General features: G+C 47.9%; 1 protein-coding gene across 1 annotated transcript; it reads right to left on the reverse strand.

Annotated features, from left to right (window-relative positions):
• Positions 1–22526: 22526 nt before the first annotated feature.
• On the reverse strand, positions 22527–24738 carry ARL4C (ADP ribosylation factor like GTPase 4C). Its single transcript, XM_038422720.2, has one exon. It carries the CDS (start codon positions 24139–24141, stop codon positions 23563–23565), a length of 579 nt encoding a protein of 192 aa, XP_038278648.1. The 5' UTR covers positions 24142–24738; the 3' UTR covers positions 22527–23562.
• Positions 24739–25123: the final 385 nt, after the last annotated feature.

A 25123-nucleotide genomic window follows, 5' to 3' on the forward strand; every position in this document is an offset into this window, starting at 1 on the left:
CGTCTCTCATGCCGCTGACTCACCAGGCGGTTACTGGCTCAGCAAAGTGAGGGGATCTGGGACAAGAACTGAGCTGGTGAAACATGCATGCTTCAGAATGGATCGGCGTGATGGAACAGGAAGAATGTCAGCAAAGTCTCTGAGGAAGGGGCAGGAAGAGGAGGGATGAGAAAAATGAGGGTGGGGAAGGAGAAACCACAAGCAAGGGGAGAAAGTTGGTGGAGGCAGGACTCCAGGTGGGTCACAACTTGCCAATGTAGGTAGTGCCAGAGGCTCAGGGATCTTTCCTTTGCACCTGAATTTCTGCTCTGCATGATGCTACCCAGGGATCCCCTTGCTTAGCAAACTCAGCCTTGAGTGATAAGCGCCATGCAGAGACCATTCTGGGTAACAGCATTGTGTCCTCCACAACCTGCCATAGCTGGCTGTGTTCAGCAAGATGGACAGAAGTGACCCGAATGCAACCTGAGAACAAACATTGCCGTGAATGATGTGAAAGAACCACATCATGCCAGTCTCCTTTTGCTCCTCAGGTGTAGAACTCTTTGTACCAACTTTCCTGCATCTATAAGCCCATAAACAAGCCACCAACCAATGAGTTTCCAGCCTCTTCTCTGCTAGTCTGGGCATTGGTCTGTGTTTTCTCTATAGGTGGGAGGATTTCCACAGCATTACAAATTGCTCATTGGTCCTGTGTGGGGTTCTCTGTTTGGCGGAGTGCTCTTCAGTCATGCCATGTGTGGTTTGAGGGAGCCGCAAACGTTTGAGCAGTGCCCTCTGTGCTGTGCGAAAACTCCCCAGACTTGGAGATATGGCAGTGCCTGGTGCACACCTGTACAGCCACACACTTTGATGGTCATGCCATAAGGGCAAGATTGGGTCTTGCTCCTGTTGAAGTGTCTGAGAGAGGAGAAGGCACCTCTAGTGGGAGCCAGGAGCATTGGCAGCCCTTTGCTCCGGTTGGATAATTCATTCTCTAAGACCCATTCAGTCCTTGGTGCCTCAGCTGAGCATCAGCCCTTTGGTATTCTTTGTGCTGGTTGTCATGGTGGGTTTTGTGCTGTGAATACAGGGAGCTGGACTGGGCTCTCCCAGCCAGATCACATCCATGACCTTGGCTCCATTCTCTTCTGAACCAAGCCAGCTATTGCAAGGTTTTGTAGATTAATTGATAGGCATTCTTCAGACCCCTTTCTTATGAGTGGTGCAGGAAAGCATCCAAGCCTCCAAAATGTCCCTCCACCTCCAGTGGTCTAACCTGTCTTGCAGAACAATTTCCCTGTCAGAAGCATCAGGATTGTGCATTGCTTCAAGGTTTCTTTGGCCCAACACTGGGATATAATCAAATCTCAATGAAGTCATGTCTAACAAGGGTGGTCAGAAACTCAGTGACAGAATAGAGCTAGTGAGCTGCCAATAAACAAAGACTGCTGCTCAAACTGAGACTTTCACAGACAGCCCAGGGGTGACACAGGTAGGAAACAATTTCTGTCTGATTCTGGTCAATTTTTTTCCTCTCTTTTGAAATTACTGCAGTCTTCGTATAGCAATGTGGTACAGGGTCACAAAATATTTAAAGCAAAGCCCAGCATCCATTTGTTTTGTTGGTGTGTGCTGGGGTCACTACTGCCAGCTTCTAGTTCAGCTGCAACACACGCCCGTTTCTCAGAGTGGAGGGTTTTCTCCAGATCTTCAAAGGCATCAGTCAGAATTAAGTGCCTAACTACCTTTGAAGATCCAAGCCTCAGTTTCCTGAATGAGCTTATCATAGAACACTGACAAAGTGTCAGTAATATTCATGGTGAGTATAAGAACAGTGGTGATTGCATTTAGACTTATTCAACTCCTCTTCACTCCAACCACTGTTCATCACACCAAACCCTATGCTCCTCTGCATAGCTGGAGCTATGAAACAGAAGCTGAGATCCCCAGGGTCAACCTGGGTTAGCCCTAAAAGACATTCCGAGCTGAAATATTACTGCAGCTTTTGGAAACCATAGACTGTTGTAACTCATTTGTGTATATATGTTTGTTTGCTTTAACCTTGTAATAACATTCTCATTTCTTTTTCCTAGTTAATAAATCTTTAGAGGGTTTATTCCAGGATTCGCTACAAGAGTTGTCTTTGCAGTGAGATCTGAGGTACAAATTGACCTAGGGTAAATGACTGGTCTCTTGGAACAGGGAGCAACCTGAATATTTTCTGAGCCTTGGTGTATGACAACCAACTATCACTAAGTCCACCTTGCCTGTGTGACAAGATAGACTGGGGATTGTCTGTGATTGCTATAGTGCTTTCATTATAGTTCACATTTGTTACCGGGCTGGTGAAATCTAACTGTAGAACACACAACCAGTTAGGAGTCTCTGCCCTGCTTCTTGACAATCTGCCCTGAGGTTGGCACAGTCGTGACTCACTCCAGCAGCATTACAGTGTGAAAAACCAGGATGTGTGTTTACTTTAGCCAAATTGTGTGCAAGCCCCTCAGTGGGAAGAAAAGCCAGATGCTTCCCTTCCTTGTTACACAAAATAGCAGTGCCAAAGCACTAAGCAAGGGCTGCTTAGTCTGATCCACCCTCCCCATCTCCCCCCGGCACCCAGAGCAAGCTTCCAAAGATAGAACGAATGAATGTGCACTGGGAGACATTGTACCTGGCTATTGTACCATCTGCCCTTTACTATTGCTGGGGTTAGGGCAGCTCCACATTCCCCTCTGCACAGGGCTGTGGCGTCAGTAACACTATCACACCCACGCTGTGCCCTAGTGTAAAACATAGCCACGGGAAACGTACTGCACAGGAAATAAGTGAGCATAGCATCCTGGCAAACCAAAGCCATGATGTGAGCTTCTGCAGCTTCTAACAGAAACATGCTGCGGATTGGGCACGATGGCTTCCGTGATTTTGGCATTTTAGCAGGTGCCAGGCTGTTTCTGCCACCACTGATCGTAGCTCACTGCCCACTCGGTGCCAGACTAGAAGAGCAGTTATTTCACTGATCCTGTGTAACAGAGGCTCCCACACTGACAGAGGAGTAAAAAACCAGTAACTGAGTCTTGCTTTGACGTAAATACCCCCGGGCTTCAGAGCTTTGCTGGTGAAGATAATGCTCTGTACTAGGGTTCAATGAAATTTTGAGCCAGTTCAATATTCAGAACATGCCACTAAACTCCAGCGTTTGCACCTTTAAATGCAGCCACCACTGCCTTTGGTACATATTACCCAGCTTGTTAACAAAACTAAAAGGATGGGAAGGTTGCCAACTCTCAAATAATTGAAAGAGGCCCCTTGTTATGAAGTGGCAGAGGCTGCAAAGGAGAGAACTTACAGAGGTTATTTAAACATTACCTAGTGCAACAGGCTCATGGCATTAAGGATTTCCACTGACATTTTGGTCATTCACTTTCCTCAAGCCTTGAAGCTGTGGCTGGTAGCCTGTGCATGGACTATGGAGTTTCTTTGTGTGTGGTATAACATACAACATAGTATATATTACATCTTCCCCCCGCCCCCAAATCATTAAAGGAATGTTAAGGTTGCAAAGTCAAACACTGAAAAGCTAGAAAGAAAAGGAGTACTTGTGGTACCTTAGAGACTAACAAATTTATTTGAGCATAAGCTTTAGTGAGCTACAGCTCACTTCATCGGATGCATCCGATGAAGTGAGCTGTAGCTTACAAAAGCTTATGTTCAAATAAATGTGTTAGTCTCTAAAGTGCCACAAGTACTCCTTTTCTTTTTTGTGAATATAGACTAACACGGCTGCTACTCTGAAACCTGAAAAGCTAGAAAATGCCAGAACAAAAGTCACTGTCCAACATGGATACTCTACTAAGGACCGTTGTGCCATCCAGAGTGCCCACGGTTGATGGCATCCCACCAGGCATGTGTTGTGAAATTCCCAGAGTTGACTCAGTCCTGCAAACCCATGAATCTCTGGGAGGCCCCATAGATGAAGCTAGGTAAGGTCAGGGCATGCAGCCTGTTACAGGTTGGATCACAGAAACCCCTTTGGGGCTGCCAACAGATGTATCAAGACTACTTCTGTCCCTGCTTTCCCTGCCAGCTTGGGAATCCAGCACCCTGTCTTGTTGAGCCAGATATGCCAGTCTGCTCCAACACAGACCCAGGGTCTGAACCATGTGCCCCGAAGTTGCAGACTTAACTGAAAGCAGCTTAAGAAGTGTTCTTGTCTTTAACACTCAGATGCCCAACTCCCAGTGGGGTCCAAACCCCAAATAAATTCGTTTTACCCTGTATAAACCTTATAAACTCATAAATTGTTCGTCCTCTATAACACTAATAGAGAAATATGCACAGCTGTTTGCCCCCCCCCCCCCAGGTATTAATACATACTCTGGGTTAATTAATAAGTAAAAAGTGATTTTATTAAATACAGAAAGTAGGATTTAAGTGGTTCCAAGTAGTAACAGACAGAACAAAGTGAATTGCCAAGCAAAATAAAATAAAACATGCAAGTCTAAGTCTAGTACAGTAATAAAACTGAATACAGATAAAATCTCACCCTCAGAGATGTTTCAATAAGTTTCTTTCACAGACTGGACACCTTCCTAGTCTGGGCACAATTCTTGCCCCTGGTACAAACCTTATTCCAGCTCAGGTGGTAGCAAGGGATTTCTCATGATGGCCACTCCCTTTGTCCCTTTCAGTCTGCGGGAATGGAGCCCGAACTGCTGAGAAGTATGCTGACAAGTCTCGCCAGCACGTCATGTTTGGAAGTCGAGTTATTCCTTATGATCCAAAGTGACAGTGAGGGCTCCAATGATATCGACTCAAGTAACGCATATGACACAAGTTTGCTTGTGGCATTCACGGACATTCTCACCACCGTGGAACGCCACTTTTGGACTCGGGAAACAAGCACTGAGTGGTGGGATCACATTGTCATGCAAGTCTGGGATGACGAGCAGTGCCTGCAGAACTTTCGGATGAAAAAAGCCACTTTCATGGGACTGTGTGAGGAGCTCGCCCCCCCACCCTGCAGCGCAAGGACACGAGATTGAGAGCTGCCCTGATGGTGGAGAAGCAGATGGCTATTGCAGTCTGGAAGCTGTCAACTCAAGACAGCTACCGATCGGTCGCTATCCAGTTTGGAATGAGAAAGTCGACCATTGGAATCGTGTTGGTGCAAGTTTGCAGGGCCATTAATCGCATCCTGCTCAGAAGAACCATGATTCTGGGTAACGTGCATGACATTATGGATGGCTTCGCACAAATGGTTTCCCTAACTGCGGAGGGGTGAGAGATGGCACACATATTCCGATTCTGGCACCAGCCCACCTAGCCTCCGAGTATGTTAATCAGAAGGGGTATTTCTCTATGGTTCTCCAGGTGCTTGTGGATCACTTTGGGTGTTTCATTGACATTAACACAGGCTGGCCTGGAAAGGTGCATGATGCATGCATCTTTCAGAACACTGGTTTGTTCAGGAAGCTGCAAGCCAGGACTTTTTTCCCAGACCAGAGGATCACCTTAGGGGAAGTCGAAATGCCCATTCTGATCCTTGGAGACCCTGCTTACCCTTTAATGCCATGGCTCATGAAACCCTACACACGAAGCCTTGACAGCAGCAAGGAGCAGTTCAACAACAGGCTGAGCCAGTGCAGAATGTCTGTGGAGTGTACTTTTGGTCATTTAAAGGACCGCTGGTGCTCTCTGTATGGGAAGCTGGACCTGACTGATGACAGCATCCCCACGATTATATCCGTGTGCTGTACCCTCCATAACATTTGTGAAGGGAAGGGTGAATGATTCACTCAGGCATGGAACTTGGAGGTTCAACACCTGGAAGCTGAATTTGAACAGCCAGTGAGCAGGGCTATTAGAGGGGCCCAGCGTGGGGCTGCAAGGATTAGGGATGCCTTGAGGGAGCAATTTGAGGCTGAAAGACACCAGTAATGTCTGGTACCCTGCATGGGAGTGAAGTGCAGTGATTCCAATGTTAGTAGGAATCTGTGTTTGTTACGTATTATACACTGACTTGCAGTGCCTGTTTCTTTCCTGGGCTAAGGTATCTTTTATTTTATGCAATAAATAATAAAGAATGTTTTCAAAGCCAAAAAATCCATTTATTGAAAATAAAATTCATTTATTGAAAAGAAACACAACTGCTGGGAAACAGAAAGGGAAAGGGTGTGGGGTGGGAAACAGCATAATCACAGATTTGCATATGTCCTGTTATCATACTCAGCCTTCCTGAATGGAGTGCTGTGCAATGAGTGCTGCACTTCAGGATGGCTGTACTGTATGGTGATGGGAGTTGAGTGCAGAGGGTAAGGGTCTTAGTTTTCAGGGCTGGGTGGTGAAGCTACAGGTGTTGAAGGCAGCTGGTGGCGGTAAGAACCCAGATGTTGGGGAAAGTGGATTGGAGGTGACATGGGGGCACAAGAGATAGAGTTTTGGGACAAGGGTTGTGGGGGGGGGAAGGGGCAGGGCAGGCATGGTAGTGCTCCACCTGCATGGCTATGAGTGCCTGGATAGAGTCCGTTGGTGTTCCATTATGCTTAGCAGCCGATCCGTGCTTTGCTGTCGGAGCACCACACTTTTGTACCGGCGCTCCTCATTCTGCTGGCAGATCCTCCTTTCACTGTCCTGCCACTCCTGCACTTTTTGATTTTCATTACTTGAATGATGCATTACTTCATGCAACATTCTTCCTTGCTTCTACGTGGCCTCTTTATGATTCTTTGGAGTCTTTCGCCTGGTGATAACATGGACGGCTGAGATCTCAAGGTTGCATCTGTAAAGGCAAAATGCAACACTTAACAGAGGCAGCATTGTTCACACCAGACAGAGCAGTGATTCCCCCACACTTAAGGGCAAGCACAATCTACACAATAGCATAATTTGCCCATTCCAAAGCGAGCGCACATAACCCACAGGAGCCCCAAAATGGTGAGTAAGCACAGAGTCAAGCGTGACTGATTGTTTCACGGCTGTACTGTCCTCTGGGTTTCTGTGCCTTGGAGAGAGCCAACAGTTGCAGGGAACCCCTATACTGAACAGTCTCCCCACATTTTCCACAGGAGTTCATCCTGGAAGATATCTCGCTGCTGAGGTAATCTGGGAAGCAAGTGAAGGTCTTCTACTGCAATGCAGCTTCTGCCCTGGTCCATATGCAGCTTGCCTGTGTGCAGCAATGGTCCCCCCGCCCCTCACGGCACAGTGGCGTGGACAAGTTAGCCTGACTGGGACAAGGACCACTGTGGCTCCCCCAAGAAACCTGTGCAAACGGATTGCTCAAGTTCTGGATGAGACTTTTGAAGAGATCACTGAAAGCCAATTACCATGATGTAAGAGAGCACATCATCGCCCTATTCTGCATCTAGGCATGCATGCAGCCCTAACCCTCCTCGACCCAAGAGCCCACACCAAATAACTTTCTTCCCAAAATAAAAGCCGCTTACCAGGAACCTCCTCCAGTGTTTGTCCTTCCCCAAGCACTGGCTGCCGCGACTGGCTACCTCCTCCTGGCTTGAGAACAGCTCCTGGCTGCATGCATCTAGGGATGCCGGGCTGTCTCCCTCCTCCTCAGCACCCTCGCTCCCATTTTCCTCCTCCTCCTGCCTTGTTGCTCTGGGCTCTGAAGTGTCCATGATGGTACTCGGAGTGGAGATGGGATCTCCCCAAGTATCGTGTCCAACTCTTTGTAGAAATGGCAGGTCACAGGGGCAGCACCAGAGCGGTTGTTTGCCTCGCGGGCTTTGCAGTAGGCATTCCGCAGCTCCTTCACTTTAACCCTGCACTGCAGTGCATCCCGGTCATGGCCCCTTTCCATCATGTCCCTTGATATCTGCCCGAAGGTATCGTAATTCCTACGGCTGGAGCGCAGCTGGGACTGGACAGCTTCCTCTCCTTAAACACTGATGAGGTCCAGCACCTTGCCTTTGTTCCAAACTGGGGATTGCCTGGCACATGGAGGAATAGTCACCTAGAAAGATTCGCTGAGAGCACTCCACGCCTGGATGAGCAAACAAGAAGATTTTCAAAATTCCCAGAGAATTTAAAGGGCAGGTCTGATGGTTGGTCACCTGAGGTCAGAGCAGTAGAGTTGAAAATGATGACCAGAGTGGCTAGAACAGGCATTGTGGGACACTTCTGGAGGCAGATCAGAGCGCACTAACAGACCAGGGCGTCCACACTGGCACGGCGGCACTCCAGAGGGGGCGCAGCAAACATTATTCCACTCGCCGAGGTGGAGGACCAGGAGCGCTCTAGCCGCAGAGTCAGAGCGCTCTACATGCCTTGCCAGTGTGGACGGGAAGTGAGCTTGTGTGTCCGGGGCTCCTTTAATACACTCTAACTCGCAAATGTTGCCAAGCCCTTACAAGTAAAAGAGCCATCTACAGGTAATTGTCCTGGTTAATGGGCGCCATTAAGATTCCAAGCCACCACTAATGGCCCACACTTTGCATAACTACAATAGGACCTCAGCGTTATATTTCATATTTCTAGTTTCAGATACATGAGTGATACAGTTATGCAAATAGGATGACCAAACTCAGTAGATTATAAGCTTTGTGATGGTACCTTACAAGAGACCTTTTGCATGAAGCATATTCCAGTTTACTAACATTTTTATGGCTGACTTAGAACAACACTTCCTTAGCTCTCATCCCCTAACACCCCTACTCTACTTGTGCTACATTGATGACATCTTCATCATCTGGACCCATGGAAAAGAAAACCCTTGAGGAATTCCACCATGATTTCCACAATTTCCATCCCATCATCAACCTCAGCCTAGACCAATCCACAGAAGTGGTCCATTTCCTAGATAGTGCAGTGCTAATAAGCAATGTTCACATTAACACCACCCTATACCAGAAACCTACTGACTGCTATACTTACCTACATGCCTCCAGCTTTCATCCAGGACACACCACACAATCCATTGTCTATAGCCAAGCTCTAAGATACAACCGCATTTGCTCCAATCCCTCCGACAGAGACAAACACCTACAAGATCTCTATCAAGCATTCTACAATGCCCACCTGCTGAAGTGAAAAAACAGATTGACAGAGCCAGAAGAGTACCGAGAAGTCACCTACTACAGGACAGGCCCAACAAAGAAAATAACAGAACACCACTAACTGTCACCTTCAGCCCCCACCTAAAACCTCTCCAGCGCATCATCAAAGATTTACAACCTATCTTGAAAAATGATCCTCACTCTCACATATCTTGGGAGACAGACCAGTCCTTGCTTACAGACAGCCCCCCAGCCTGAAGCAAATACTCACCAGCAACCACACACCACACAACAAAAACACTAACTTAGGAACCTATCCTTGCAACAAAGCCCAATGCCAACTCTGTCCACATATTTATTCAAGTGATACTATCATAGGATCTAATCACATTAGTCATGACATCAGGGGCTCGGTCACCTGCACATCTACCAATGTGATATATGCCATCATGTGCCAGCAATGCCCCTCTGCCATGTACATTGGCCAAACTGGACAGTCTCTACGTAAAAGAATAAATGGACACAAATCTGACATCAGGAATCATAACATTCAAAAACCAGTAGGAGAACACTTCAACCTCTGTGGCCACTCAGTAAAAGATTTAAGGGTGGCAATTTTGCAACAGAAAAGCTTCAAAAACAGACTCCAAGGAGAAACTGCTGAGCTTGAATTAATATGCAAACTAGATGCCATTAACTTGGGTTTGACTAGAGACTGGGAGTGACTGGGTTATTACACATATTGAATCTATTTCCTTAAGTTAAATATCCTCACACCTTCTTGTCAACTGTCTAAATGGGCCATCTTGATTATCACTACAGAAGTTTTTTTCTCCTGCTGATAATAGCTCATCTTAACTAATTAGCCTCTCACAGTTTGTATGGTAATTTCCAACTTATCTGTATGTATGTGTATATATATATATATATATGTGTGTGTGTTCCATTCTATGCATCCAATGAAGTGGGCTGTAGCCCATGAAAGCTTATGCTCTAATAAATTTGTTAGTCTCTAAGGTGCCACAAGTACTCCTGTTCTTTTTGTGGATACAGACTAACACGGCTGCTACTCTGAAACTTGTCATTATATTCACACTCATTAGCATATTTTTATAAATCATATAGAGTGCAACGTCACACAGCCCTTCACGCATTGATGGAGCATCTGAGAGCATGGTCTGCAGGCGTGTTTTTGTCCATCCTGGCAACATAGCCAAAGAGCGTGCAACACCACTTTTCAACGTAACAAGCAATGGAAGGGAGGCTAGATCTCTGTGAGATTGTGACATTTTGCACAAAGACAAACCACTTTATGCCCAGGATTTGGTGCTGACAGTGCATACGGAATGCCTCCTGCTGCTCCAAATCTGGCTGTAAGAGGAGCCAGGATTCTGAACCATGTAGCAATACAGGTTGCAAAAAGATCTGATGGATAGAATCATAGAATATTAGGGTTGGAAGGGACCTCAGGAGGTGATCTAGTCCAACCCCCTGCTGAAGGCAGGATCAATCTCCAATTTTTGCCCCAGATCCCTAAATGGCCCCCTCAAGGATTGAATTCACAACCCCGGATTTAGCACTGAGCTATCCCTATCCCTTCCCCCAACCCTGAACTTCGTCTCAGTGCAAAGATGTCTTGTGTCCACAAGTGAGATGTGGACTTCATGCAGGAGGCTGCAAGACCTGTTCGCTGAAGAACATCCGGTTTGCTCTGGCTCTTTTTTAACTCTGCCTGCCGCGTAGGTGGATGAACTTGTCAGTGCTTACAGAACTCAACCCCACCTGCACTGAGATTTCTGATGCCCCACTCCAAAGTTCTGGACCATGGTCTTCTGCCATGAGACTTCAACCCCATAGTGCAGGTGGTGTCTTGGAAATCTTGGAGGGAGGGGCTGAAATTCTCTGAGCAGGAAAGGACAGATGCTTCTCTTCCTTTATGATTAGATTTATACTTCTGGCTTAAAAACAACTACCCATTGGTTCGATTCAGACACTTGGCAGGGCTCCCTGCTTGCCCTGGCTGCTTAGGAACAACTCCTTGTGTCTTCGTAGGGAGGGGGTGAGCACAAACTCCTCTGACATATCAGCCCTACTGCTTTTTCAGACTGGAGATGCAGGCTGCAGCTATGCCCCAGCCACTTCTTTTGCTGTGCACCGTTTGTCCTCAGCTGCGCCTCTTGCTGTGGTTCTTAGCCTGCACTGGGTGAGACATCACAGTTTAGTGGTGGGATTCTCTCTGGATCCTTTTCACCTCTGACAATAAGAGGCATCATGGAAGCAGGTGATGACACAGCAGCCTCAGCTATTACTCTATTAGCTACCTGCTGTGAGGAGCACAACCGGCATTCAGCAGCAGTGCTGGGTACTATGCCAGGACACATTAGCAGCATGGGAGAGTCACATTTATGAACCCCAGAAGGGCCACACTTTGATTTTGCCTGTCTTAAGTTTTGAGAAAGGTGGAGCAGTTGTTTCCTCTTTGGAAGATGGGGAGGGGGGCTTGGTTCTGAAGATCAGAGACACTAGAGTCTTCTTGTAATTGATCTTTAAATATTCAGGGTAAATAGGCCAAATCCCCTGATATGGGATATTAGATGGATGGGATCTGAGTTACCCAGGAAAGAATTTTCTGTAGTATCTGGCTGGTGAATCTTGCCCATATGCTCAGGGTTTAGCTGATTGCCATATTTGGGGTCGGGAAGGAATTTTCCTCCAGGGCAGATTGGAGAGGCCCTGGAGGTTTTTCGCCTTCCTCTATAGCATGGGGCATGGTTGACTTGAGGGAGGCTTCTCTGCTCCTTGAAGTCTTTGAACCATGATTTGAGGACTTCAATAGCTCAGACATGGGTGAGGTTTTTCATAGGAGTGGGTGGGTGAGATTCTGTGGCCTGCGCTGTGCAGGAGGTCGGACTAGATGATCAGAATGGTCCCTTCTGACCTTAGTATCTATGAATCTATGAATCTCTGAGCCGGAACTTCCCCATGGTTTCAGCAGGATTCCTGATCCTGGCTTTTGTCTTGGCACACAGTAGAGCTAATGACCAGCTTATCCGTATTGTGGTCGCACCATTGTTCTAATGGTGTACTTACATAGAGACAGTCCCTGTCCTAGAGTTTACAGGAGATCACAGATGGGAGAGCACTAGGAAACAATGCTGGTCAGCATGATAGGCTATGGTCTCAGCACACCGGCTGCCGAGTTGTTGTCAAGATTTGTGTAGGCATTGTGGCAGAAATAGGATTTTAACCAGGGATTTGGAAAGACAATGAGGTATATTTGCAGATGTTTGTGGGGGCTCCTCCCACATGGTCAGGCATCCAGCTCTGATTTCCATAGTGGTGTTGCCCTTTGGCCCCAGCAATGAGCCAATGTCTGAGGCCTTGTTGGGTTGTTTCCATTAGGAGGAGAAATTGACAATGGAGTTAGGTGTTTCTTTGGTTCAATCCTGTTTATTGACAGACTGTACACACAGTCCTGTTTTCCTGAACTCAGGAGGAACAAACAGCAAGCAGGTTCCTTGTTCAAAAATCCAACCTTGCCTTCTCAGCAGGTTCTCTGCCCAAAAGCAGTTGTCTCTTGGCTTCTTCCCAGGGCCCTATTCACACTGCTGCTCCTATGCCTGCTCGCTTTCTCCCTGATTTCTGGTTCCTTTCACTTGCCTTTCTTCTCTGACACACAGAGTTACACATGCACAGCTGTAACCAATCCATGCCCAGCCCCTGTGCTTGCATCTAGTCCCCAGGGAAACCCCTCAGCCCTGATGACCTAGCCTCTCTCCAGGCCTTGCAATATGGTGTAATGCCTTGGGTATTGGCTTCCACTGTCTTCAGCTTTCTTACTCCATAAAGGAGCTTAATTGCTTCTTCCATTTAGTCTGAATGAAGGGTGGCTAGCATATCCATCAGGTTTAATGAGGTCTGAGACTGCCTAAAGATCAAAGACATGCTTCAATGGCAGTCAATAACACCTTCCACAATAGGACTGTACTAGTCACAATAACATGGGTCTCCCATGAAATCCAACCATATAGGTTCATCTGAGCAGTGGAGTTCTCATTGACTCACTGATAACATTCTGCTTTTTAAAAAGACTATGATCCTCTCATGCAAATGTGGATGGTGGAGCGTCTCCATTGGATTTATAATTAACCATGTTGACCTTCATGTATTGTGTCTCTCAGAAACGGAAATTGGCAGATTTAGTTTTGAGATGGTCAAACCAGTTTGGATAAGATAAGAGCCACTCATGCATCTTTGCTCAGGGCTGGACTTGAAACCGAACCAAATCATGCTGCAGACAGTTATTTATGTTGGGATCACCTCCAAGACCTTTTCCGCTCAGCGTATCTAGAACACCTTGTCCAATTCTGGGAGGACATTTCATTCAGTTCTCTGGGATCCAAAAAACTCAGTTTGCCTCCAGACTGTCACTCAAGTTCCTTTATTTGGCATACAACAGGGTACATTGCAGCTCCAAAGTCCCACAGAAACCCTCTCCCTTTATGTATATTTACATATCTCATTGCATTTCCTATAAATTACATCATACATTTTTGGATTGGATTGATTACTTTGTAGGAACCAATCCCTGTGCAACCTGCTCTGTCCATGCATTGTCCAAGCTCGACCTACTCCTTACCTCATCTCTACAGTCCTAACTTATCTTGCCCATTGTTATGCTAGTTCATAGTAAATGGTTCCCTGGATGTTCTCCCTCTTATCTCTGCTGGCTCAGACATTCTGTCCTCTTAGCCTACAGACCTATTTACTTATCTTATTTAGACAAATAAGGTAAAGGGACAGTTTAGCTTGTTGGTTGCCTGTGATGTTTCAGGGCTGGGTGACCTCTGGGACAGCAACAGCTGTGTGTCTGGCCTGACTGGAAGGAAGTATCATGGGAAGGGAAGGAGTGTTCCAGGGAGACTCCCAGTTCCGTGCTGACCCAGGAGGTGACTCGGATAACCAGCCAGACTCTGGGGCATTTATCAAACCCAAGCTGAGGTTAGTTTGTTGCTTCCCCACATTTAGAGTCCTTGGCTCCCAAGTTTCATGGCGGGGAGGGCAGCAAATATGAGTACTGAGTAGGGGAGTGGCACCTGTGCAACTTTCTCCCCCCATCCATAGGAGTTCTTGGAAGCCCCATTTCACAGCATTGGGACTCCACCACCTTAGGGGAGGGCACATGGGGTTGGTCGTAGGAACCAGGGTCAGGATGGTGTCAGTCTACACTGCACATGCCTCTACCTAACCTGGGGGAAATGCTGCCAGATTTGGCAGTAGCTGGAGCCTGCCCTGGGGCGAGATGGTATGGCAGGGCAGGTTTGGCAGTACTGTGAATTGACTGGAGGAGTACGGCAGGTTGGCTGGGGTTTGCACAGGATGGCTCCAGAGGAACCATGTCACCAAGAGTATGGGACCCATGGAGCTTTGCAGATCAGGCCCTGAGTGTGGGCACTGCTGCATACACACAACTGGACCTCTCTCCTCCCTCAGATGCCCAAGAGCTGTGGGTTTGGAGGCCACATCCTTGCCCCTTCTTCTGACTCAGACCCCATCCCTTCCCCTGAGGGGGCCATTACCAGGCAGTTCCACAAGGGGAACTTGGTGTGGGTTCCTGGGCCCTGGATTGAGGGAGAATGTGGGCACGTACTCCTTGCTGGGCACTACAGGGTTCTCCAGGCATAGACATGTTGCTATTGACACACAACAGGGTGGAATAAGAACAGTCTCAGCCTTGACTCAGAATCCCTGGGCATTTGCAGGTCTAGGCCAGACTTAGCTTTATTTAAACACAGTTCTTGGTGATTTCAGGGAGAGTTTACTCATGAGTGCTGACCAGAGTAAAATAAACACACCCCTTTGTAAGAGTAGGCTGTAGCGGGAGGGACCTATGGAGTCTTTTTATTTTAAAAGAGTTACTGATTAACTTTGCTGCAGTCCTCCCCCACAGAATGCAGCTAAAGAGCTATGTCCCATGACCAGAAGGCAGAACTGCCTGAGGTCATTCACTGTGATAATCACTCAATATTCTCTCATTATTAATAATTTGTATTATGGTAGCGCCTAGAAGAACTGGTCATGGCCCAGTACAAATACAGAAAGCGCTATACAAATACAGAACAAAAATGCAGTGCCTGCCCCATGGAGCTTACTTTCTAACTATAAGACAAGAACCAACAGAGGGATACAGACAGATTGGGGAGCACAAGGAAACAATGGGGCAATGCCGATTAGCATGATAGGCAGTGGTCTCATTGCCTCAGTGGCGTGTTATTGTCACGTTTTACAGCTGTTAAAGTAGTGCCTGCATAAGTCTCTCAGTACCTTGGGTCAATTGTTCCAAGTTCACAGTTATCTGATGTAGATAGAGCTGATTTAAGTGATAGGTTACATACCACAGTTAGTAGTTCTGCAGTGGCATATTTGAGTGCCAGTAGAACTCATGGGTGAATCCCATCTGGTCCTCGTGACTTATTACTGTTTAATTTATCAATTTGCTCTTAAACCTCCTCTAGTGACACCTCAGTCTGGGTCAGTTCCTCAGATTTGTCCCCTAAAAAGAATGACTCAGGTGTGAGCATCTCTTTATATGGTATTCTCTAGTGACGACTCACAGCCTTAAAAGAGCAGGTACTTGACTTTGCTGTGAGGGGGCAAAGACTCTCCCTTTTGTTATGTGTGTAAAGTGCCTCGTGTTATGTGGCTTTGATCCACGATTAAGGATTTTGGGTGCTATGGAAATAAATAAATAAATAATGCTCATTGTAATTATGATGTAATCCATAGCGAAAAATATCCAGAATCCAACTCATCCATCTGTCAGTAAAAAACAGAATAAACGGGGTCCAAATTCAAGTCATCAAGAGATGTTGCAGTTTAAGGCCCATCATTTAGAGACAGATTTTCCTACAGGTGTGAGTTTACTGCCAATGCATCACTGGACACCTTGCCATGTGAAGATAAAGCCCTCTCTGCAGCCACTTATGCACATGGAGGGTTTAGCTTCATGGGCACAGTATTAGTTGGGGTAATCCATATAAATGGACTACTTTCTTGGGAACAAATCCCATTTGAAATAATGCAGAGAGATTTAGCTTAGCAAGAAAGCTGGATGATTGAGGGCATTCTGTTTGCTCTAGAGACACCTCTGCTGAATGCATGTACAAGGCAGGAAAGGGTCTGCCTCTTGGAGAGCTGGAAGGGGGCCTCTTGGCTCAAGGAGACCAACTCAGCTGCCACAATTTTGTGCATGAAAACATAGCCTAAATCAAACTGGATTTGCAAAAACAGGGGCTAGAGCATGGGATGGGGACTTGGGACACATGGGTTCTATTCCCAGCTCTGCCACTGGCCTGCTGGGTGACCTTGGTCAAGTCACTTCCCTTCCCTGTGCCTCAGTTTCCCCATCTGTAAAATGGGGACAATGATACCAACTTCCTTTGTAAAATGCTTTGTGATCTACAGATGAAAAATGCTGTATATGAGCTGGGGATTAATATTATTTGTATTACTAGTGGCCTACCTCTGCTTTGATTGCAGCTCGATGTCAATGGCATCACAGCCAGTGATGGGTGCCTTTGAAACTCCCTCTCAGTATCTGTCAGACTTTGAAAATAATGGGAACAAACTGTTGCAAGAAATGGAAAGGCACAGCTGCTCCCTCACCTCTGCCCTACACCAACCTCCTTTCTTACTTCATTTCTGTGTCTCAGAACTTTTGCCCATCAAACATTTGGCGGCGGGGGGGAGGAGGAGGAACTTGATTTAAAAGGGCACATGTATTTTTTTAGATCTTAGCTTTTCAGGGCAGGTACCACCCCATATTTTGCATTGAAGCACCTAGCATGTTGTCAGAGCTGTGCAGAATAAAATATATTTGCCATCAGCACCAGGATAAGATAAATGATAAGTTAGGAGAATGTAGCTTTTAAGGCAGTAAGGCCTAGATCCACAGAAGGATTTAGGCACCAGAATATCTGTTGAGAATCTGCGTCTGACTGGAAAGTTAAGAGTAGAGATCAACCCAAACCCAGATCTGGACCTGTGCACCATCAAACATAGGGGATGCTTGGATCCAGACACTGACAGCTTTTGTGGCTCACCCATATTCAGGGCCATCCTTACCCATATGCAAAGCAGACAGCTGCTCCAGGCCCTGCTCCGGCTCTTCCGCAGATCCCCGCCCCTGCTCCGCCCCAGCCCTGCCCCACTCCCCTGAAGATTGCAGCCAGTCCCGACCTGCACTCACCACGTGGTTCCCCCTCCCCCCAAGCCTGGGAGCCAGGGGAGTGAAGCAGCCAGGAGCAGGGGGAGCTGGCCCCAGGCCTCCGTGGGGGACGGGGGCTGGCCACTGAGTGACCCGGCCCCAGCCTGCTCTGCTCCCCTGGATCCCAGGCTTGGGGGGAGGGGGAACCGCCTCACAGCACTCGCCGGCTGCGCGGCTGGGTCTGGGTCACTCCACTTCCCGCAGGAAGTGGCCAGCTCCCCTACCCCCTCCCGTGGAGGCCTGGGGCCCCACACAGACCCCCCGAGGAGGCGTGGGGCCAGTTTCCCCCATTCCTCCCTGTGGAGGCCTGGGGCCCCACACAGACCCCCGGTGGGGGGGGGGGGACTGCGTAGGGCACCAAAATAGCTAGGGGTGCCCCTGCCCATATTGCTATATAATGCACCAAACCAAAACCCCAGATCCATTCATTCAACATTCCCAAAGTTCAACACCCAACATTCCCAAAGTTCAGATCCTTGTCAAACGGCACCTCCAAACTCTAGGTGTGTTTGGAGCACTGCTGCATCAGCTCAGCTACACATTGTATACACCTATAAATGGAGCCTTCATATGTTCTGGTAAGAAACCACTCTGATGCTGTAGTGGAATGTGGAATGTCAAACACAGGAAACATACTTGACTGACCATCAAAGACTCCATCAACCAACATACTCCCGACAGAGCTGGCAATTCTTAGCACTGGTCAGCACTGGTCACACACTTAGCAACAGCGCAACTTGTGCTTTTTTGACCCTGCACTTGGTTGATTTTTTCCCCTACACCTAATAGTGCAGCAAAGAAAATAGCAAACATTTTGTGCTTGTATTACTGTGGCACCCAGAGGGCCCAAGTGAAGTGAGGGTCATAGAATCATAGAATCATAGAATATCAGGGTTGGAAGGGACCTCAGGAGATCATCTAGTCCAACCCCCTGCTCAAAGCAGGACCAATCCCCAATTTTTGCCCCAAATGGCCCCCTCAGGGATTGAACTCACAACCCTGGGTTTAGCAAGCTAATGCTCAAAGTCCCATCATTCTAGGAGCTGTACAAATGGACCCTGCCCTGAAGAGCTCCCAATCTAAAGAGACAAGACAGAAAGGGAGGGGGAATGAAAGTGTCTTACCCAACAGACAGAACCTGGCCTCTGCTCTCCACACTGGCTTCCCATAGAATAGCAAGCCATGTTCATGGTCTTGGTCCTTATCTTTATAGTGCTCAATGGCCTGGGCCCAGGGTAGCTAAAACATCACCTAAAGTTCAGCAACTCTACTCCTCAGGCACAATGAAAATCTGTGCAGGAGCCACAACAGGAAGGAATCTGGCCCATCAGCTCTTTACAGATCCACCACAGGTGTATATGGGCAGAGCTGCCCAGAAGACAATGCCCATGTACACCAGCCGAGGCCCTGTCCCTTGAGCTCTGCCCACTAGTTTGTTTATGGCATTTTCAGTCTACACATTTAGTTTTAAGTTTGCTTACATTTTATAGTCAGTGCATATTTAGGTCCCAGAGAGTGGAGCTGGGAAAGGCTTGGAGTCCCCTTTGTTCTAAAGGGCTAGCTGTGGCAAACAGGACCAAGTATAGCAATTAGACTGGACAACCACTTAATCACAGCTCAGTATCTTTTCTTCTTTCAATCAATGGCTTAAAGCCAACTTCCCCCATATTCCAGTGAAACTCATAACAGTTGCAGCCCTGCCCATGGGAATCAGAACACAAGCTGGCCCCATCTATGTTAGGAAATCCGCCAAGGTTACATGCTGCAGTAAAACATGCTTCTTGAGGCACAGTTGTGCAAATGGGATGTCTTTGTTAAGTTGTGAGACACAGCTAGAGGAAGCATGGTTTAGTAGATAGAGCACTGGCCTGGGTGTCAGGGGACTTAGGATGTGGTCACTTGACCTTAGGTGCATGGGCTCACTGCTGTGCACCTCTGTTGCCCCTTCCCCTTTTTGTCTATTTAGCATGTAAAGCCCAAATCCTCCTGGGTATTGAAATCAATGAGAATTAGGCACCTAAATGCTTTTGAGATATGGATTTAAACTGTTTGGGAGAAAGGATGTCTGTGCAGGGCTAGCATGATTGGGCCCTGATCTCAGCTGAAGTCTGTACAAGTGCCATAGTTTAGCTGAAATAATTTACCTGAAGCACTGATCTGGAACTTGGTTGATGAGATGAGGCAGTTAGACCAGCCTCAGGGCTGCTGTGAAGTGCCCCTGAGGGCTGTTGTGGCAGCTAGGAAGTGCCAGAATGCACTTAACACCCTGGCTGTGCTGCCAAAAACCACCTCCCTTACAGCACCTGGATTTGCCTCATAGCAGGAAGTCCCCACGCTGACTTTAAAAGTGCTTGACATAGCATAGAGATAAGTCTTTAGCAGGGCAGACCTGCCTCCATGACTCTATATGTATATATAACAGAATCTCCAGTGTACTTTACATTCATGTGTTATCCGTCATACAGGATTATAGCCTTGCTCCTGCAAAGACTTACACCTGTGCTTATCTTTTTGCACTGTGCATACAATCTCCTTTTAACTCAACAGGGCTACTCATGCTATGTAAAGCGAAGCACGTGTGTAAATCTTGGCACACATGGGGTGGAGTACATCATGTTTGGAAAGCCCCATGCAGCAAGTCAAGTTGCACCTTCAGGAACATGTCCCCCGACTTCACAGCATGTTACACGTCTCGCTTACCAACAGCTCCCACCCTGAGCCACCTTTGATTTTACAGGTGAACAGCAACCAAAGTACTGATGTTTCTAAATTCATCATCGTTAGCAGGACCACCTGGCCAATGTTCAGAGGAGCCAAGCAACCGCAGATCTCCCTGACCTCAGGTGGTAGTGTAGATCAGAACTATTATTTTTTCCTTAATGATTTATATTAGCCATGACCAGAGATCCTCCTGCACTAGGTGCTATACAAATGAATAGTGAGGGACAGGCCCTTGTCTGCTGAATTTACAATCTAAATAGACAGGACAGACAGTGGTGTTATCTACATTTTGCCTGTGGGGACTTGAGGTGTAGAGAGATTACATTCTTTGCCCAAGTTGCACAGGGAGTTTTTAGCAGCACTGGGAATTGAACTCAGATTCCTGAATCCCAGTTCCATGATTATCCACAAAGTTATCTCTCTCTCTGAGGCAGTGTAGCCTGCTGGCTAGTGCATTGCACTGGGACTCCAGAGACCTGAATTCTTTCCCTGGGTCTACCACTGGTTGACTTTAAGCAAGTCACTTCCCTGCTATGTGCCTCCATTTCCCCATCTGTAAAATAGGGATAACAATACTGACCTCCTTTGTCAAGTGCTTTGAGAGCTATGGATGAAAACACACTGAATTATTAATAGAAGGAACAAAAAGACTGTCAAATTCTTCATCGTATAAATAATTTATTTCGGTTCACAGCATTATGTTTGCATTTTTTATTTATGTATTTATTTTAAAAGAGGAAAGATGGAAGGAACAGAGGATGGATGACAAGATAAAAGGAAAAGTTATACTAGGTAGCATGGCATTTTTCTTGAGTTCTAGGTACACTGTGAAGACAGTCTGAAATGTGACTGGCATCTCAGGACACATGCTGAAAAAAAAATTCCCCCCCCAAAACATTGTTGAGAAGACAACCTAGAGAAAATCCAACCTGATTTTAGAACAGCAGACTGCATAAAGCTTTTCTGTAATAATTGTTTCAGATGACTCATCATCTGGTCAGTTGCATATAACACAGCTCAACTCTGCCTACCATAGCACTGAGGAGTAGTCATTACAGTCCTGAAACACTATAGAAATACCAGTGACCCTGTTAACTACTAATTGGAGAAGTATTTTAACTTACTGTGTATATGTACAACTAGTTACCATGACCCTGGTCAGTACCTAAACACATGCCTAAAGTTAAGCACACTTCAGTGCTTTTGCTGGATAGGGATCAAATTAGGCAATGCTTACATAATTTGCTTAATTAGGGCCAGTTTAACTGACTGTCCAGTAAGAGGTCAATCCTGCAACTGCAGGTCTTACTTCCACAAATAGTCTCATTTAAGTCAATGGAACTATTTGCCTCAGTAAAGCTGTCTGCAGGATCAAGAATCAAGTCTTGGCGGTGGGAAGCAGGAGGGAACAACCCTGTAATTAATGTCTTCATTTTTAAAGCATGACAGGTTTTGATCAGAATGTTTTTATTTAACCCCTAAACACTTAACATTCAAAACAAAGGTTGGAGCATTTGGCTTCTGCAGTGTCACAAAATAAATATATTCTCTCTCTCAATAGTGTGGAACTACCAAATGTCAAAGTGCTTCAGAAAGTGTTTCATGTGAAGGCAAAGAAAAAAAACAAACAAAAAATCCAATGAAACTGTACAGACCCTCCTGAAATGATGGGACCAGCCCACTTCTTAGGATTAGTGAAGCAGTCACTACTCCTGGAAACTGGAATCTTGCAGGCATATAAATACCATTTGGTTTCAATATTGAATTTTTACAAAATGCTATTGGGAAAGTACCAAGTTCATTGCTGAAAAAGGAGAATCAGCTGCCTGAAATTCACCCTGGCTTTTTCTTTGTTTGGGAAGTGCACTCAAGCAGAAAGCCAAATACTTCACTCATCTGAAATTCTCACATGACCATGTTAAGACCAGTGAACCACAGGTGTGGGACATTGGTATGCCAAAAAACTGATTGCTGCTGATTTCCAAACTCCTCCTCTTATGAAATTCTAGGAGTCAGAATTTTCTCATTGTGAGGTGGGTTTCCATGAGAGAGAGAGAGACAAGAAGCAGCCAGCTTATGTATATTTAGGGTCCAATCCTGTGCTCAGTGAAGTTAATGTTAAAACACCAACTGATGGGGAAAGGCCAGCCAGGATCTTGCTAAAACACTGGGCTTGATCCTGCACTAGTGAAGTGACTGGAAACAAGTATGAGCCTGTTGTAATATTTACTGCACTAGCACGATCTCCCCTTGCAGCTAGGACTCTCACCCTTGAATTTGTTTAAAGCCTTTGGTTGTATCAAAAAGTTCTTAAAACTTCACTTCCCACTCAATAGGTGCTCTGCACTCCAATATCCCTTTGCATTAAGAGATTTTGCACTCTTGCCATTTTGGGTGGGACAAGTTTAGCAAAGTACTGGCTTGATTTACAGTCCATGTTTATCCCAGAGTTTAATTAGCAACTCTTGTGCTTTTCCATTTGCTTTTATATCCATGCAGCTGAGGTGAACTGTTGGGGCTTATCATCCAGCAGCGTCATGAGACTCTTTTTAAATGGAGTGCACAGATTGAATCAACCAACCAGATTGAACCAAATTAGATAATCCAAACATGTCTCCACCTGTAGACTACAGCAATAAAGTAGCAAAACCTACTGCTTACCATTGCTACAGGATAGAGTCTGTTTAAAAAAAAAAAACTTTGAAAATGAAAAAGATGCTTGAGAACCCTTCATGGCAAAAATTCACACAGAACCCCTTTTAGCAAACAATTTAAAACTCAGCACCAATCAACAGATGGTTACAAGCCATCCAGCTGGCTATATAGCTTTAAATCTCCTGTGGATCAATACATTTCTGTCCTTGGATAGACTGTTTTTAAAATAGGATGGGCACCCTCAGTTGAAACAACTGCGCATTCCCATTCAGCACACACAGCTACTGCAAGCAGTAGTGTATCATTCATTCATTCCCGGGCTTGGTAGTTTTGTTGGTCGGATTTTGTGTGTGATAATGACCCACACATGAACTGAATCCAAAAGGGGGTGGGGGGGGAGAAGGGGGGGTCTGGTGCAACCTGAAAAGCAGTTCTCCCAAGAGGCTCACCTTACCTATCCGCCATTCAGCCAGATGTATTGGCCTGTGATTTCCTACCGCAGTTTTCCAACCACAAACAGATACCTCAGCATCCAATGCTTCCTGAAGCAGTATCCCCCCCCCCCCCCCCAAACACACACACTTTAAGATCCACAGACAGGAGCAAATTCAAGCTCAGTTTCACAGAGGCCAGCCCTGTTGCATCAAGCTCCACCGCAAATACTCCAATTTCAAAGGGAAAGGCAATTCCCTCCCAAGCTCAGATGCCAGCTGATCTGATCGTCCTGGAAGGGGTTACAGCAGCCTCTTCCCCCTGACGCCAGCCTCGCCCACCTCCTAGTCTTGCCAGCAAGTTAACGGCAGTGGCGACCCGATGAAAGGCAACGGGGAGCCGAGCGCCCGTCTAGACGCAGGCGCCCATTGGGGGCGCCTAGGGAGGCCGGGGTGCCCGGCAATGTTTCATGCTAGCGGGGTTGGGTCCTGGCGGTTATCGTTTCTTCCTCTGCTTGAGGGACTTCCTGCGCTTGAGGATCATCTCATAGAGCTTGTCCATGCCCTCGGTGAGGCCCTCGCCGATGATGGCGCAGGCGGGCTGGACGTGGTAGGTGGTGGAGGGGGCGAGCTCATGCAGCGCCAGCTGCTTCTCCAGCTCGGCCACAGGCAGGGACTTGGGCAGGTCCTGCTTGTTGGCGATGACTAGCAAGGGGGTGCCCTGGTTCTCGGCGAACTTTGTCACCTTGTGCAGCTCGGTCTTGGCCTCCTCCAGCCGGTCCACGTCCACCGAGTCCACCACGTAGATGATGCCGTCGGTGCAGCGGCTGTAGGACTTCCAGAGCGGCCGCAGCTTCTCCTGGCCGCCCACGTCCCAGAAGTGGCAGCTGATGCCCTTGGCCGTGCCGTTGCTCAGCCGGATCTTCTCGGTGTTGAAGCCGATGGTGGGCACCGTGTTGACGAACTCGTTGAACTTGAGGCGGTAGAGGACGGTGGTCTTGCCGGCCGAGTCCAAGCCCAGCATGACGATGTGCAGGGACTGGAAAGCGGAGATGTTGGAGGAGATGTTCCCCATGGCCCCCCCCCTCCGCCGTCGGCGCAGCTAGACTCAGGCGAGGCCACAGGAGGGGTTTCGAAAACGGGGAGGGGGAGGCTTTTTTTTTTTTTATAGCGCGCCCCTACCCGTCGCGTCGGGGCTCTAGCGCCGCAGCAACCCCCCAGGGCGCGATCTCAGCAGCCGCCCCCCCGGGGGAAGCCAAGGGGCCGGAGCTGCAATCAGCGCGGCAAGGGCGCGATCGGCCCGGGCTCCGCGCTGGGAGCCGGCGGGGCCATCAGACCGCTCGGCAACCGCCTGTCGGGTCCCCTCCTTCCCCTGCTCCGTGGGGGCGGCTGGGAGACACGCAGCCCGCAGCCCGCAGCCCCAGATCAAGTCCTCCGAGCGGCGCCCGCCCCGCTCATGCCGGGGTCCCGGCCCCAGAGGAGGCGCGCTGAGCCCCGGGAGCGCCGCGCCGCTCCGCTCCGCTCCGCTCCGCTCCGCCTGCCCCCTCGGCTCTGAAGCGCCGGCGCCGGCTTGGAACAGCAGCCGCAGTTCAATCCATCAAACCCCGCCCCCGGCACACGCCGGCGCCGGCGAGGGAGGTGCCTTTAAAGGGCAACGACAGCCCCCCCCCCTCCTCCGCCCCCCGCCTCCATCGCTCCTCCCTTTCTCCGCGGCGTGAGTGGCTGCGGCCCGCCCCCTCGCCCGGGCTCCCCGGGGCTGGATCCGCGCGCCCGACAAGCTGCGGAAGGAAAGGGGACCCCCTTCCCCCTGAGCCGCTCGCGCCCAGGAGCTAGGGAGCCCGGAGTGACCAGGCAGTTGATTTAGTCGGGGTCGGTCCTGCCCTGAGACTAGGTGACCCCCTGAGGTCCCTCCCAACCCTGAGATCCTATGTCTCTGTGACAGCAAGGGTGAAAAATCGGGGGAGGGGGTGGAGGCGCCTGTATAAGACAAAGCCCCAAATAGCGGGACTTATCAGTCAATACCATCGCGCTCAAACGATCTGCCTTCAGGGCAACAG

The sequence above is a fragment of the Dermochelys coriacea genome, chromosome 11, assembly GCF_009764565.3.
Source record: "Dermochelys coriacea isolate rDerCor1 chromosome 11, rDerCor1.pri.v4, whole genome shotgun sequence".
NCBI classification, from domain to species: Eukaryota; Metazoa; Chordata; order Testudines; family Dermochelyidae; genus Dermochelys; species Dermochelys coriacea.

Excerpts from the sequence above, each read along its gene's own strand:
- ARL4C (XM_038422720.2), bottom strand. The coding sequence starts at position 24,141 with ATGGGGAACATCTCCTCCAACATCTCCGCTTTCCAGTCCCTGCACATC.